The sequence below is a fragment of the Podarcis cretensis genome (assembly GCF_951804945.1).
Source record: "Podarcis cretensis genome assembly, chromosome: 15".
NCBI lineage: Eukaryota > Metazoa > Chordata > Lepidosauria > Squamata > Lacertidae > Podarcis > Podarcis cretensis.
The window spans coordinates 13,761,128-13,777,324 of record NC_137185.1 but is presented as its reverse complement, the minus strand read 5'-3'; the positions used below and the strand labels follow the sequence as shown (position 1 = coordinate 13,777,324).

Below are 16,197 nucleotides of genomic sequence, written 5' to 3'. Positions count from 1 at the left end.
GTTTTTTCTGCTCTTCGATCTTGTGTTTGTTTCCATAAATGGTACAGTCATATCCAGCTGATTTGATTTCCTTTTTGTGATATTATTATTATTATTATTATTATTAAGACGGCTTACTATGCAAGCCATTTAATTGTTATTGCCAAAGTAAAATCACTAAAGCTGAGGGAGACTCTCCATACAATTGGAATTATCCTTCCTCTGCCTTGATCACATGGGTGGTTATGAGTTTTGTAGATGGTGTTAAAAAGAAAGTTCCAGTTCCAGTGGTCACTGAATTTTGGCAGCAAAATCCTCTCTCTCTATAGAGTCATACCTCGGAAGCTGAACGGAAGCTGTTCCAGAAGTCTGTTTGACTTCTAAAACGTTCGGGAACCAAGGCGCGGCTTCCAATTGCTCCTGCAGCCAATTGGAAGCTGCAACGGACATTCAGGTTCCAAAGAACATTCACAAACCAGAACAATCACTTCCGGGTTCGCAGCATTTAAGAGCCAAACCGTTCATCTCGCAAAGCATTCGACTTCCAAGGTACGACTGTATATACATGGAGCCTTTAACTATAGGCAACAACATCCAAGGGGATTTCGACGGAAGTGAAAAGATGTTTAAAATGACATTGAATATATACTATCTAAGGCAGGGGGTGGTGTTGGTTTGCAGTACAGTATGATCACATCTTACAGACGTCTAACTTGCGTGATTTCAACCATATGAAGTTGGAGGTCTTTAGTTGAAAGTTAAATGCATGCAAGACAGAGATCTTACAAGCTCTTTGCAAGGCCCTCTGAGTACACCAGCTGTGGAAGCCACTGGATGCTCTTTCAGAAGCAGTTTTGCATATATGTGGAATCCATGCATCCGAACACCCACATAAGATATGATTGTACTGTACATAATCTGGGAAGTGGGAGTCACTGAGTTTTGAGATTTGTGGCTACTGTGGAGATTCCACAAAGAGCAGGAAGAACTTATGAGGACTTATTAGAAGAAGATCAGGCAGCCCCCTTTCCTTACCTCTGCAAAGTGAGGAAACTGGTAGCGTGTAACGCAAAAGACATCGAAAGAAATAATGAAGCTCCCCCTATCCTCAGAAGGGCCACCTGGACTCTGCCTAATTCCAGTGACCTTCCACCACTGGGACTGTGTTATTTGCAAACTGGCTATATTCCAGAAAGTGTTTTTAGGTCATGTGGAATAAAATGTTGTGTAGAAGCTCAGACATAATGCGTAATTTAACAGTTAGGAAAACAGCAGGAAAATGGAATAAACTGACATGTGAGTGTATCCCGCAACTCACTGCCCAACACTGGACTTTGTACAATGGATTTCAGAAATCTGTTCCTAGTATTGGTGCAACCCTAAAAGTTCCCAGAGGCTCTGCAGCTTCCGTAAGACTTATAAGCCGCACAATGCTTCCAGACCACATTCATCCCATGCATTTAGACTTAGAACCATAGATTTGGAAGGGACCCCAAGGGTCATCTAGTCTAACCCCCTGCAATGCAGGGGTCTCAACACATAGCTCCCTCATCCAATTTGAAACCATACTGGACCCTGCTTAGCTTTGCAAATGTGCTAGCAGTTTTATGTGCCCTAAAGCATTATGATTCCAATTTGAACAATTGTGGCTTTCCCCCAAGGAATTCTGGGAGCTGGAGTGTGTTAAAGGTGCCGAGAGTTATTATGAGGCGCCGATTTCCCTCACAGAGCTACAGGTTCACAACCAGTCCCACTTTGCATGGAACTCTGGGAATTGTAGCTCTGGAACTGTAGTCATTCATTTAAGATTTCCCACAAAATGTACCATATGGAGTCTTCTGTCCATGTCAGAAAACGTGCAAAAAAAGGTCACCACTGATTCCAAATCAAATCTTTAGGGTCAACAACCAGCATTAAAGAGGCAAAACAAGAGGCATTATCCAGATGTGTCTATTAGGATGAAATGGGATAAAATGAAATCCTTTACCTGAATGGTCCCCTGTCCCTGTCTCTTGAGGTAATTGACCTGGTAAACCAAATTAATTGGGTCAGGCCCCAGGCTGTGATTATGTCCTCCAACCCAGAGTTACTCAGGAGAGACATTGCAACCCAGAGTTACTCAAGAGAGACATTGACTGGGGGGGCTCCAATTCTGGCAAATCTCTTCACCAACTTCAACAAGTAATTGCACCATTGATTCAAAATTCAGTTAAAACTACCTAGTTTAATTAATTTAGCAAATCTGATGAACTTGACTTTTCAAAGCCTGGTAGTCCTTTAGGTATACCTCCATGCCCCCCTCACGCCCCCTTGCCTCTTAGCGCCTCCCCCCACCAGTAAACCCACTGCCCCCTGGGGGCATTACCATTCACTCTGGGAACCCCTGATCTGCAAGGTCTCAAATGGAAGCATGGAAATGATTTGAAATCAAGCCTGTTTGTAAAAGAACCTGGGGAGTGTCAGGTGATGGACTCTGGGTGGGTGTGCAGGTAATCTCATCATAGTTCAGAGGTGGGCGATGTGTCCATCACCTCCTTGATCAGTTTGGGCATCACTGCTTGACCGAGACAGACCAGTTAGGCCTGGAACATGAGCCAAATCCATCAGTCAACTCTTCCCTTGGTAAAGAACACTGGGGTTAATGGTAACACCAGGATTCAAGCACATTGCCTTTTGTGTAGAAGACCCCGGTTCTGGTTGTCCTTCCATTCTCCCTGGTGTGAATCAGACCCCTTTTTTCTCACCATCTCCCCCCACCCAAAAATCCAATAATTACCTCCACTTGAAGGGGCTATAATGATGGGTGCTGCTCCCTAAAGCTGTGGTGGTAACTCTGCTAGGTGCTATGGTGAAGGTGGGGAATGTTAACATTTTAGACCGAAATACTGATTTCCTTTTGTTTTCTTATTCATGCTGAAGCCTCCATAGGGTCTCTCGCTGGTAGGTATATGTGTATCTAGAAGGATTACTAACTCTCTTCAGATTTAGCTGGGCATGCTTTGAACGGGCAAGACTGGCCACTGATTGCATCTGGGCAGAGACCCAGAGGCTCTGCCACTGACCAGCAGCAGCCTCAAATCCCTTGCGGTTGACCCAAAGCCCTTGCAATTGGCCTCGTGGCCACCCACAAGGCAAAAGACAAGCCTTCAATGTGTTGCTCTGTGTGATTCATGCTTTTCGAAGGCAAATCTCAAGATCTGAAATGGTTTTGTTCCAGTGTATACAGAATTCAAGTGGTCTGGACTTTCCTGGGTTGATGGCAGAAAATACCAAAACAATATTCTTGACCATTTGTTGCGTGGGTGAAAATGAAGGCATTTCTCTGGCATTTTCAGGAGGGGGCCCCTTGCTAACAAGCTGGCCAACAGTTTCCCATGTTTCCCCTTGCTTTTTATTTTTAAGCACTAAAACACACATGGCAGCGCAAAGCTCTCTCCATAGCTCCTCGACTGCCACACTTCATGACTGCCTTCATGGGATACCCAAGGCATTCTGGGAAGTGCCACTGGCAGGAAGTAGCCTGAGGCTCTCCCCACTGCTTCCCACTAGCTGTACTTTCTAAGGAAAGCACCAACTCCCTCCTGAAAATTTCAGAGATGTTGCTTCCCCTCTGTACACCTCAAGAAAGCTGCAGAAAATCAGCAACCATTTCTTGCAAGGGGATAATATTTTCTGGACACATGGGCAGGGAAAGTCCGTTTCAGTTTTAACAGGGGATGTTTCCATATCCTGCCCAAGGTGCCTGAGGGAACCCCGATCCACCCTTCTTCTAATGCTCTGGCCCCATATATTCCAGTTATCCCTGTTTACCAGGGTCAGTTCTGGTTTTCTGTCTCCCATCTAAGGTAAATCAGTGCCATGGTTTGGCATTTTCTTGCAGTCTATGTAGGGGGAGATGCCTTCAAAAAATAGTTATGTACACACATGCATCAAAGCTGCCCTGGGTCAGAGCTCAAGGTCTCTTTTCCAGGTCTCTAGAAGTTAATTCTGCCAATGAAGGAGGGGAGGCATCTTAATTCTAGGGTATATGTAGGTAATTGTACACCTGGAAGTGGAACACTGAGTATACAGCAGCTGGAGAGGTCCACTTCGAACCTTTCTGCCTTTACCCAGCTATGACTTCCTGTCTTAAATGTTGACAAATGAATAGCAACTGTGTGTATAACCAGACCCACCGTGAGGTTAAATATGGTGACATCTTTTCAAAAAGAAAGGAAAGGGACCAGAGCTGACAATACTTTTTTTCCCCTGAGAGATTTTTATTTTTCACACCTGCTTAGACAAAGAAGGTCACTTGCAGAGTTTTCTCCAAATATTCCCCACCATTTTTGTGTGCATGTAAGTGGTAGTCACCATTTCTCTCTCTCTCTCTCTCTCTCAAACACACACACACACACACACACACACACACACACACACACACCAGAACTATGTCAGGTCTCTGGGGCATTGTGGAGGATGCAAGATGATTGCTAGGCTATCCATGCAGTTGCTGCTGTCATCGCTTGGAGCGACAAAAGCTTTGATGGGAGGGGAGTTGTGTTCCTGCTAATGGTGACCCTCAATACCCAAGAAATAGTTGGATAATTTCTCTTCCCCCTGGAGAAATTCATCAGCATCCCCTCAGTTTCTCTGCCCAGAAGCAGAATCAACAGTGTGGTGTAGCAGCAAAAAAAATTTAATGCTATTCCTGGCCGGCTCCCTCAGCCAATAAAGTGAGATGAGCGCCGCAACCCCAGAGTCAGCCACGACTGGACCTAATGGTCAGGGGTCCCTTTACCTTTACCTTTTTAGGCCAGGTCAACAGAAGCATAGAATAGCACCACACTATTCTGCCTTTGTCAGACCCTACCTGGATAACTGTGTCCAGTTCTGGACACCACAATTTAAGAAGAATATTGATTAGAGTTGGCATATTTCAAAAAGTGAAAATCCAGACAGAAAGGTTGTTGAGCATTTTTTGGCCAAAGTTGTTGAGCCAAAGTTTCCAATGGCCTATTTCCGGCTATGTTTGGGAATTTCCAGACCTATGGCAACCCTAATATTGATAAGCTGGAAGGTGGGCAGAAGAGAGTGACCAAGACGATCAAGGGTCTGGAAACCAAGCATTTTGAGGAACGGTTGAGGGAGTTGGGTATGTTTGGCTTGGAGAAGAGAAGACTGAGAGGTGATATGATAGCTGTCTTCAAATACCTGCAGGGCTGTCACATGGAAGGCAGAGCTGCTCCAGAGGGTAGGACTTGAACCAAGGGCTTCAGATGACAGGAAAGGAGATTCTGACTAAACAGCAGGGAGAACTTGTAAGAGCTGTTTGACAGTGGAATGAGCTCCCTTGGAAGGTGGTGGACTCTCCTTCCTTGGAGGTGTTTAAGCTGAGGTTGGATGGCCATCTGTCATGAAATATCTAGTTGAGATTCCTGCATTGCAGGGTTTTGGACTAGGTGACCCTCAAGAGTCCCTTCCAACTTGAAAATTCGGTGAATACAGAATGTCAAGAGGCACACAGGTCTAAAATTGTGTACCAGGCAGGGGGGAAGTCTTTAGTGTTGGAGAGAATCTCAGGAAGTGATGCTCTTTGTGAGAACCAGGGGTGGGGTTTTACAAAATCTGAGGCTGGCCCTGCTGTTTTCACCTGCGATAAGTTGGAGGGTGTTTGGTAGTATTTATTTTGATCAAATAGGAAAGGGGAGAAAGAGAGGGCTGCCCCCCATCCCACACTACCACCCCCTGAAAGAAAAGGAAACTGCACACACAAAATTTGACAGAATGTTTTGAACCCTGAATACAAGTTTCCCTTTGGGGCATCTGGTTGGCCACTGTGAGAACAGGATGCTGGGCTGGATGGGCCACTGGCCTGATCCAGGAGGCTTTTCTCACATTCGTATTGCCAGCTCCCTTCTGAGTCATTCTTTCTTACTGAAAGCAAGAGCGGAATGAACTGAGAGTAGTGAACCAGAAAAAAGGGGGTTGGCTTAAATGTCAGCATAGGGGAGAGGCCTAAGACCTAACCCTCTCCTGTGCTAGCCCTGAAAGCTTGGAACAAGCCCAAACCTGGGTAGGAAGGAACCCTTCCTCTTTTTCATTCTATTTTAATACAGTGGTACCTCGGGTTACATACGCTTCAGGTTACAGACTCCGCTAACCCAGAAATAGTACCTCGGGTTAAGAACTTTGCTTCAGGATGAGAACAGAAATCGTGCAGTGGTGGCACAGCGGCAGCAGGAAGCCCCATTAGCTAAAGTGGTGCTTCAGGTTAAGAACAGTTTCAGGTTAAGAACGGACCTCCGGAACAAATTAAGTACTTAACCCGAGGTACCACTGTACTGACCTTGAATGCCATAGAACAGGGTGGGGTTTTGTTTTGGTTTTTTGGTGGGGTGGAATTAGAGTAGTTGGGAAAGTTCTGCAAAAGTAGATAAACATTTACTGGTCAGGGAGACCTAAGGAAGCAAATGCCCCCTCCAAAAAACCCCCAATCCAATGAAGACCCAGCATGCTCAGTAGCTACAGAATGAATGACCATGTGCCAGAGATGCCAAAGATTGATAGGCACGGGAGTAGAATGGAATAGTGTTCTGAAAGGAGGCAGGGCTGGGTGGATGGGTTGAACACTGAACAGGAGCACACCCCGCACTGCAACATTTTGTTGCAGACCCCACTTCCTCTCAGCACACTTCCTTTTTCTAAAATAGGGTTTCGTGAGAACTAGCAGACCCAGAGTTTTCAGAGTTTCTTCTTCTTCAGGCAAATAGATCAGGCCAGAGTATGAAGGGACTGGCCATTATTAGGCACATGCACCCATGTACCCACTCAGCTAAGAGAAGTAAATGTTTTACAGGCTAGGAAGCCTGTCTTACTCAAACACCTATTACCCTTTTTGGAGGGAGTGGGGGGAAACATTTTTTTCCACTACATTTGATCCCCATAGTTTTTTTGATGTGGGACGTTTAAGATGCCAGCCCAGCTGCTGATTTTGGGTGTCTTTGGTTGCTTCCTTTTCTCTGTGTCTAAGGCAGCCTTCTGCAATCAGGAGCCCTCCAGATGTTCTGGGCTACTATCAGCCTCAGCTGGCAATGGTCAAGGATGAAGCGAGTAGAATATTTGGAGGGTAGAAGGAGGGAAGCGAAGCAATGGATCAGTGGCCCTCCAGATGTTGTTGGACTCTTCCTCCCATCAGCCACATCAGGAGGGTACCAGAAGATGGAGAAGGCTCAGCTAAAGTCCCCAGCTCTCACTCAGCCCAGAGGTTGCACAACAGATACACCCTCTGTTGCCTTTTCAAAGCCGCCTGTTGCCCAAATGTTCACCTGCTTTGCAGATGGGCATCTCTCCAAGGGAGATTTGAACTGGGGCAGTCATTTGGCCTTCTCAAGGAATCCTGGGAGTTGTAGTACAGTGGAGGAGCTGGGTTCCCGTGGGGAACTAGCTCTCACAGCACCCTTTAAAACTCCTGGTTTTCACTCTCAGCTGTATCTCCACCTGCCCCACACATGACATGGCATAGGTGTGGGGCAGGTGGGCATGGTTTGAGGGAAACAGCCTGCAGTCCAAATTTGAACATCTGGTGGGCTATGTTTGGCCCACAGGCTGGATTCTGGGGACGTGGAGAGAAGTTGCAAAGGTTATAAAGCCGATCTATGTCTGTCACATGGTCGGCCCTAAATCTACCAATCCATCAGTGTTCTGCCTCCGCCGACAGAATTGTTTCAGCCTCCTTCTGTATAATAACAATTCCATGTTGAATGATTCCCTTATGGGGCTGTCCTACACAACTGTGTGCAGGAAGGCATAGCTCAGTAGTCCAGGGCCTGGAGAAGAAGGTGCGAGTCCAGTCCCTGGCAGCATCTCCAGTGAGCAACAGGTTTAAGTCACAGGTGAGGAAAAAGATGCCTCTTCCCCAGAGAGCTTGGAGAACAGCCAGCTTGACAATATTGAAGTACAAGGACCCATCACAGCCTGGCTGGGCATAGGGCAATTTCCTGCGTATCACCAAATATGGGAACAATTCCCATCATGGACTTTTGGGGAAAGTCCACAGGAAGGACATGACTCGAACCCCCCTACAATCTTCCCACTATACTAAATTTAATTTCTGTGCCTTTGTGTGGGTTTGAGAGAAATGGAGCAGACAGGTCCTGGACAGAACTAAATGAGGAGAGGTGGGGAGGGAATCTGTTGGACTCCCATGCCCAACAGTAGCCATGGACAATGGGTGTTGTAGTCTAACACCATTGGGAGGGCCTCAACACTGACCTAGAAGAATCTGATCAGTTAGAAGCAGGTTCAGGACAGCATACTCAGGATGAGGATGGAACCAGATTAGAATCTCTGGGGTAAGGGGCAGAAACAGGCCACAATCAGAGGACTAAGGGTTGTGGTTGGCGCCTGGGCAAAGATGGCTGCTTTTGAGATCCCAGTACTGGTGGGAAAACACTAGTCCCAAGAGCGGCAAGCTAAACGCCAATGGCCTAGCAAACCTATGTACGTCATCAGGCTCCCGCAGCCTTGAGAGCATGTCCGTCTTAAAAGAAAACCCACCCTGTCATTTCCACTAATTTTAGGGAAATCCAAATGGCATTCCGTTTGTTCTAAAAACAAAAGAGGGGACTGCACACAGGGTCCACCTCATGGCTGTGTGTTGCAAGAGCTTAGGAGACCAGGGTGGTTTGGTTTTTTATTCCTCTCCTTTCTATCTCTCTCTCTCTCGTTCTTTCTTTCTTTCTCTCTTCCTCTCTCTCTCTCTCGATCTCTCTTGCATTTTTTGTCAATCTAATGATTCACTTATATTGCCCAACTTTTCCCTTCTCTTCATACCTTACCTACTAAAGGAGGAAATACCACTTTCTTGGTAAGTGGACGTTAACCAGGACGGACTTAAAAAAAAAAAAGTGGAAATTTAACAAAAATAAATAAATAACATAAAATAAAAAAGGAAAGAGAATAGAACGCTGGTGGAGACTCTGCACAAATTTTCAAAACCCAGGAAGAGTTCAGAAACTTTTTTTTAATATCCTTTTTTTTTTCAGTACTGATGACATTTGTGGAGTTTTCTTTTGGTTTAAGATTTTATTTTCTCCATCCCCAACCCAGCCCCTGTTCCAATCCCCATCACCTACACATAGCTCTCTCTTTTCTTCTACATGCCTTGATCAAGCTCCCCACAAAGAAATCCATTTCTATCCAAACCCCACCCCACCCGATCCTTGGCTTCTTATCCTTTCCCCCCACCATCCCATAATGTACCCCCTCTTCCACCGATATGAGCACCCTCCCTTTTCTTTCTCTCTTTCTCTCTCTTTGTTTTTTTCAACAAAATATAATTTGGGGTCTTCTTTCTTTTATTTTAAAAGAACACACACATGCACACACACATGCACATATTATATACTTTTCATTTTTCCAAGGTGACCCTCTCCCTCCCGCCCCGTTTGAAACTCTCCGCCTCCCCTTCCCTGTTTCATTTTTTCATTTTGGTTTATTTCCTGTTTTTGCATGCCAGAGATTTTGCATGAGCTGCATCGTTTAAGGTCGAGAGGTTGAACAGGGGAGAGAGGTGCAGAGTAGTATCTGTGTAGCCTGCCTTTATTCAAATCATTGTGCATCGCTGTTGTGAAATTGCAGCTTTTTCCTGCTGGTGAGGGGGTCTCTCTTTGTTTTTTTAAAAAACCCTCTCCTTTCCTTCTTTCTCTCTTTTCGCCCCACCCTCCCTCTCTCTGTATCTCTCCCCGTCCCTCCGCGTCTTTCATTCTGCTAGAGGCTGGATTCCACGTCTCCTTCCACGAGGGCCCACGTCAAGTCTGAAGCCCCGTCGCCCCACTCCAAGGAAGGCTGGTGCAGCAAATATGGCGTCAAGGCCTCACGCCGGTCCGCCTCACCTCCGGGGAGATGCTCGGGAGGAGATAAGCGCTTCCACAGGCGCCATGCGAGGTCCACGTCGACCCACAAGCACAAAGGGCGTGGCAGGGCCAAGCTCTCAGCCGCCAAGGAGTCCCCGCGATCTGTCAGCCACACAGGCTACAGCAGTGACTCAGAGGGGTCCACCTGCTCACACCCTTACCACACCGTGGCCGGGACAGAAAAGAACCATGGGGTGCACCTGAAAACGTAAGAACCAGAATGGGGTGCATGCTTGTGAGTGGCCCATATACCATACCCTCCAATGCGCAGAAAAACAACCTGCTGCTGTTTAGTCGTTTAGTCGTGTCTGACCCTTCGTGACCCCATGGACCAGAGCACGCCAGGCACTCCTGTCTTCCACTGCCTCCCGCAGTTTGGTTAAACTCATGCTGGTAGCTTCGAGAACACTGTCCAACCATCTCGTCCTCTGTCGTCCCCTTCTCCTTGTGCCCTCCATCTTTCCCAACATCAGGGTCTTTTCCAGGGAGTCTTCTCTTCTCATGAGGTGGCCAAAGTATTGGAGCCTCAGCTTCAGGATCTGTCCTTCCAGTAAGCACTCAGGGCTGATTTCCTTCAGAATGGAGAGGTTTGATCTTCTTGCCGTCCATGGGACTCTCAAGAGTCTCCTCCAGCACCATAATTCAAAAGCATCAATTCTTCGGCAATCAGCCTTCTTTATGGTCCAGCTCTCACTTCCATACATCACTACTTGGAAAATCATAGCTTTAACTATACGGGCCTTTATTGGCAGGGTGAAATCAAATCCCCCCCCCCCGAATTAACCATTGTCTGAACCTGACACCCACACCAAATACCCCCCTCTGTTGCTTCCCCCTCTGCGCTCTGATTGGACCTGCTAATCTCCGCCCACTGCATGTTTCAGAGCAAAGGAGAGGCACCACCGTGGTAGGCTGGGCAGTTGCTCTCCAGCCCCAGCCAAACACTCCAGGCATAAGTCAGAGCGAAGGAAGAGCCTGTCTCGGAGCAGCTCCTGGAGCTCCAGCCGGTCCCCGTCGAAATCTCGGTCCCGATCCCGGGAGAAGAGATCTGCACGCAGCAGGACCCGGTCTGGATCCCAGAAAAAAATAACAAGCAGCAGGTAAGGTGCTTGTAATCCCCGGTTCTTACACTGGGGGCAGCGGTAGCACAGAAGACGGTGACTTAGAACCCGGATCGTGGTGGTGGGACACTGGAAAGCAGCCCAGGTAAGGGACAAGGTGGGAGGTGCTAGAAGCAGGGGGGTTGAGTGATCAAGGGAGGGGGTCAAAAGAAAGAGGCCCTTCCAGGACAGGGCTGGAGGCTGAGAGTTGCAGTGGGAGTGCAGACTCGGATAGAGAGGGGTCAGAGATTCCCCTGCTACACAGCACCAGAGAAGTCCCAGTACTGCTGGCTCTCCTCCCGCTCTGACACCCCGATTGATCGAGGAGAGTCCTGCACGTTGCTGAGCACTGGGCCAGACAGGCCCAGAGGAGGAGCCCACCCATTTTTGCAGCCTTTGTCTGCTTGGGAGGGATCCAGAGTGACAGGCTAGAGGGGAAGGGCAGGGCCTGTGGTCAGTTTCAGCACCGTCCCAAGCTGAATGAGTCAAGCCACAGTGATTCTGCTGTGATGTTACTTTCTGTGAATAAAAGCTAATTGCATTTTGTGCCTCATATTCCTCCTGCCCTGTGGATGACCTGTGCTTGCCTGACAGCTCCTTGACACACTGCCACTGACCTGGGTCTAAGTCTTCTTTCTCTGTGTCATCCCTGGGGGGTTCTTGGGCTGGTGCCTCCCACCGCTCTTTGCCACCCAGCCATTCCCTGACACAGAGTGACCCTAGGAGCCCGTCCCCAGTGACTGACTCACCTCCTTTCACCCTGATTGGTCCAATCAGCACAAAGTGTCTTGATCCCACCCCCTTGTCCCACAACCCTGGACAGCCTATGAAGGTTGAGCTAGATGGACTAATGGTTTGATTCCATATAAGGCAGATTCCTATGTCCCTCAGTGTTTGCAAGATGGGGGGTTGCTGCCTTTCAATCCCAGGGGCCGGTGTCACAAGCCGTCATTGTCTTCTGATACCTGAAGGGGGCGCTGCAGCTGGTTTGCACAGCCAACTGTAGTTCCCAAGACCCAGATTCCCAGTTGCGCTTCAGAGACTCTCACAATGTGTGTGGAAATGAGGCCACGGGGCTGCTGTGGTTGTTGTTTTCATCCAGAGAGAAGGACAATGAGCCGCGCGCCCGCCACAGTGACACAGAACCCACGCGTGCCCGGCGTCGCTCCCGGAGCTACTCCCCCATCCGAAAGAGAAGGCGTGACTCCCCAAGCTTCATGGAGCCCAGAAGAATCACCAGGTAAAAACTTGGCCACAGGAGTTCACGCATTGGTGCGCTCGATATTGGATTGGCGCAATGTGCTCTTTGTGGAGCTGCCCAGGCACTCGATCCAAAAGCTGCAGCTAGTACAGAATGCTACAGCGTGATTGCTGGTATAAGCAAAACCCACTGGGTGCAAGGGTGGGTGGGATTGCCAAAATCATTTTCCCCGGAACCTCAGCCCCTTTCTGCACCCTTTTACATTTAAATGCTTGTGAAGCTGAATGCACACAAGTTAAATGCACATGTTGCAGACTTACTGTTTAAGGTTTAGTCATTGTTCTGTTTCTACAGGTAATGCCTACACCTGTGGTGTAGAACAGGATTTTAAAAAAATATTATTATCGCCATTTTGAAGGATCTAAACTAAACCTCTGAGTTCTGTTGACTTCAGTTTTAACTGAATTTAACTGTTGTTTTATTTTACAGAAATTCCACTGCTGCCTTGTTCATTTTAGTTGTTTTTAGTTTATTTAGTGTGGTGTTCTCTCTCTCTCTCTCTCTCTCTCACACACACACACACACACACACACACAATACTCTGCCCAGCCATGTCCTAGAACAGGCATCCCCAACCTGCAGCCCTCCAGATGTTTTGGCCTACAACTCCCATGATCCCTACCTAACAGGACCAGTGGTCAGGGATGATGGGAAGTGTAGTCCAAAACATCTGGAGGGCCGAAGGTTGGGGATGCCTGTCCTAGAACATCTTCATTATATGCAGAAGCCGCCACCTTGTTTTTCGAGTGGCCTCGTTTCACTTCCGAAATGATTGGCCCTCAGCTGCCTCAGTCCACTGCCAGAGGGGCTGATGGTCATGTCTCCTCACCCCAATGAGGAACACCAGCCAAATCTCTTAAGGCGCGGAAGCCATATATGTAAGCCGCTCCTCGTATCTCCTGTGTGTTTGGGCTTCTCTGTCCATTTCCTCCGCCTGCCTATTCCTCCTCCTCCGTTAATGATGCAAATTTCTCCCTTTTCCCATCCCGTCTCAAGGTTCCTCCTGGAGAAACATCAAGCAGAAGCCTCTAGCTGCAGGGCCGGGTTACCATGGTAACCTTGCCTCCCATCAGGACCCCGCTGTGCATCTCCTTGAATCCGCCACTCTGTGAGGCCTTGTGGAACTAAACTGCGTCTCTCTTGTCGTGTCTGTCTCTCTCCCTCTCTGTCAGTCTCGCTAACAAGGAAGATAATAAATTGGAGGCTGGGTGGGTGTGTTTGGTGGGTCAGTGAGGCCGGTGACTCTTGAAAGGGGGACAGGTACCTCAGAGATGGCTGAGCAAGCCAATTCCTCCCCATTACTTCCAAAATATTTATCATGCACCTCCCTAAATACTTCTCTTCTCTTCCCTTCTCCACAACAGCTTCAGGCCAGCTTCACACCATGCATTTTAAACACCGCAATACCGCTTTAGATAGCCATGGCTTCCCCCAAAGCATTCTGGGAGCTGTAGTTTTCTAAAGGTGCAGAGAATTGATAAGAAGACTCCAGTTCCCCTCACAGAACTGCAATTCCTAGATGGGTTTCGTAAGTCATTCCCTGTTTGCAGGGAACTCTAAGGATTGTCGCTCTGGGAGGGGAATAGGAGGGTCTCCTTGACAGACTGCAGCTCCCCAAATCCTGATCATCGGCCCCTCAGAAAGGGCTCTCAGAGCAGTTCACAAACGCTTGAATTGAGGCCGTTGCTGCCCACAGGCTTACAGCCTAAAAGGCACGGCACAAGAGGAAGAAGGGACAGGGAGGGAAGAGGAAGCATAAACGGGCCCACCATCACAGCTAGGTCGCTTAAACAGCAAGAAACACAATGTCTGAAATGGTTGGCTGGGGGAGCATTGGTATGGAGGTGGTTGGTTTTGGTACTTTGGCAAGAAATTACCGTAGCTCTTGATGGGGTGTGTGGGCTGCACTCCAACTAACACCTAATCTCTGTTTTCCTGCAGCTTTAATTCTCCAGCGTCTGGAGCAAAAACACACAAGCGCTGTTAACCCTTTCATGCTCGGTTGTTTTAGCTGGCTAATCCAGGACTAACGACTGGAGAGGCAACAGCTTTGGCACTGAGGGCTCCAGGTTTGGAGGGAGGTGCTTGGGGTGGGGCAGAACAACAAGTTTATTATTTTTACTCCAACCATCTGGCTGGGTTGTCCAAGCTTGTACCCATGAACTTGGGTCATGTTTGCAAGATTCCAAATTGACGGCATTCCCTTTATGCGGAGCGAAAACCAATACTGAACTGAAAATTTAGAATTTGTGAATGTTCTGCTTTGAACTGAAAATGTCAAACTTACGCAAGAAGGCAAGGCTGCTGGGAAGAATTTTGTTTGGGAGTGACTGTGTTCCTCAGAGCTCATTTAAATAATAATAATAAAAGAGCAAGCCCAAAAGCTGAGATTTCAGCTGCAACAGATTAGTTATGGGTTTTTTTTTAGTACATTTGGATCCAGGTCTTCAGTCAAAAAGGTTCCTTGAACATACAACCAATGAAAACAAGACAGTCACTTCCTGTACGCTGATAATCTGAAAGACACAGCACAAAAGGAAAGCAGGACAGGGACAGAAGAGGGGGAAAGCAAGATTATTAAGTTAACCAGTATAATGTACTGCTTATTTGTGGGAAATGCTTTGTACAAAGAAATTGACAGTGGCTCTGACCCTCCAGATGTTGTTGGGCTCCAACTTCCATCATCCCTGACCACCAGCTCTGCTGGCTGGGACTGATGGGAGTTGTGATCTAGCAAGCAACTAGAGGGCCACAGGCTTCCCAACCTCTCCTCTGAAAGTGTATTTATTATGAAATCCCTGATTGGTTGAGGCATGTCCAGAAGTTGCTGGACTACAAAGCCTATTATCCTTGACCATTGGCTTTGCTGGCTAGGGCTGATCTGAGCTGGAGTCCAGCCACATCTGGAGCGCCACATGTTTCCCCGCTCCTGATATTGAGCATACAGCCCTTCTGTCCTTTAAGTGTAGAATTTAGGTTGGGTTGGACCAGATGAGGACCCCTTCCAACTCTATTTCTAGACTCACAGATCCGTAGCATTAGACGGGATCCGAGGGTTATCTAGTCCAACCCCCAACAATGCAGGAATCTTTCACCCAACGCAGGGCTCGAACCCACGACCCCGAGATTAAGAGTCTCACACTCTACCAACTGAGCTATCCCAGCAGTGTTCAATGTTCTACGATTCTATCTTCATCCTTCCTTGCAAACTTGGTTTTCACTCAGCTCTGTATTTGAAAGAAAAAAGGAAACAGGTGTTTCTTGGCCCTCAGTGCCGAAGCCACTGCCCTCTTCCTAATCAAATCCAGTTCAGACCACTCTGCTTCTGCCTAAAGGCACTAAAAATGTCCTTCTTCTCTTCCAGTGCCCGCAAGCGCCCGATCCCCTACTACCGGCCCAGCCCGTCCTCTTCCAGCTCCCTGACGAGCTACTCCTACAGCCGCAGCCGCAGCCGCAGCTACGACAGCTACAGCAGCAGCCGCAGCCGGACTCGCACCCAGAGCCGCAGCCCAAGCTACAACAGCCGGAGCAGTTCTGAGAGTGCTGGGTTTTGAGGGCCAACTGCCTGCCCGGTTGCCGGAGTGAGCTGGCCCTACCCAGCTGCCCTCCCCGCCCGCCCACCCCTCCAAGGCATGCCCAGTTTTAATTCCTCAACCAGCGCCAGCCTCCGCTCCTTCTTCCTTCCTCGTGACTCTGGAGTTGCTGGGTGCGTCCAGCCAGCGAGGAGCTGGGAGCTGGCCCAGCCATTAACCGGGGAGTCAGGAAATCTTGTAGGTGGGGGAGAGAACTGCTGAGTCACCTGTTAGAACGCAGCATCGTGGCGGAGGAGGCCAGACACTCGCTGAAAGTTTGGGGTTGCAAAAGGATCGAGGTTTTGTGGGCAAGGACCCCAATCGTCTGGCTGCTCACATGGACAAGAGGCCTGATGGTGGACTCCGTTTTGCTTTGTTGTTGTTGTTTT

At 48.2% G+C, this 16,197-nt stretch overlaps 1 protein-coding gene across 6 annotated transcripts in view; it reads left to right on the top strand.

The window, feature by feature from the left end:
* The window catches only part of SRRM3 (serine/arginine repetitive matrix 3), a gene marked incomplete at its 5' end in the record, with an annotated part of 54,061 nt that extends 37,864 nt beyond the window's left edge, over nucleotides 1–16,197 (top strand). For 2 of the 6 annotated variants that reach the window (XM_079955609.1, XM_079955608.1), the window contains 4 exons: nucleotides 9,734–10,083; nucleotides 10,760–10,975; nucleotides 12,078–12,215; nucleotides 15,601–16,197. In XM_079955609.1, coding sequence (XP_079811735.1) covers nucleotides 9,734–10,083; nucleotides 10,760–10,975; nucleotides 12,078–12,215; nucleotides 15,601–15,790 — 894 coding nt within the window. In that variant the 3' untranslated portion in view covers nucleotides 15,791–16,197. Of the gene's footprint in view, nucleotides 1–9,733; nucleotides 10,084–10,759; nucleotides 10,981–12,077; nucleotides 12,216–13,232; nucleotides 14,125–15,600 lie in introns of those variants that run through there. The other 4 variants (XR_013833504.1, XM_079955610.1, XM_079955611.1 and 1 more) reach the window with 4 other exon arrangements.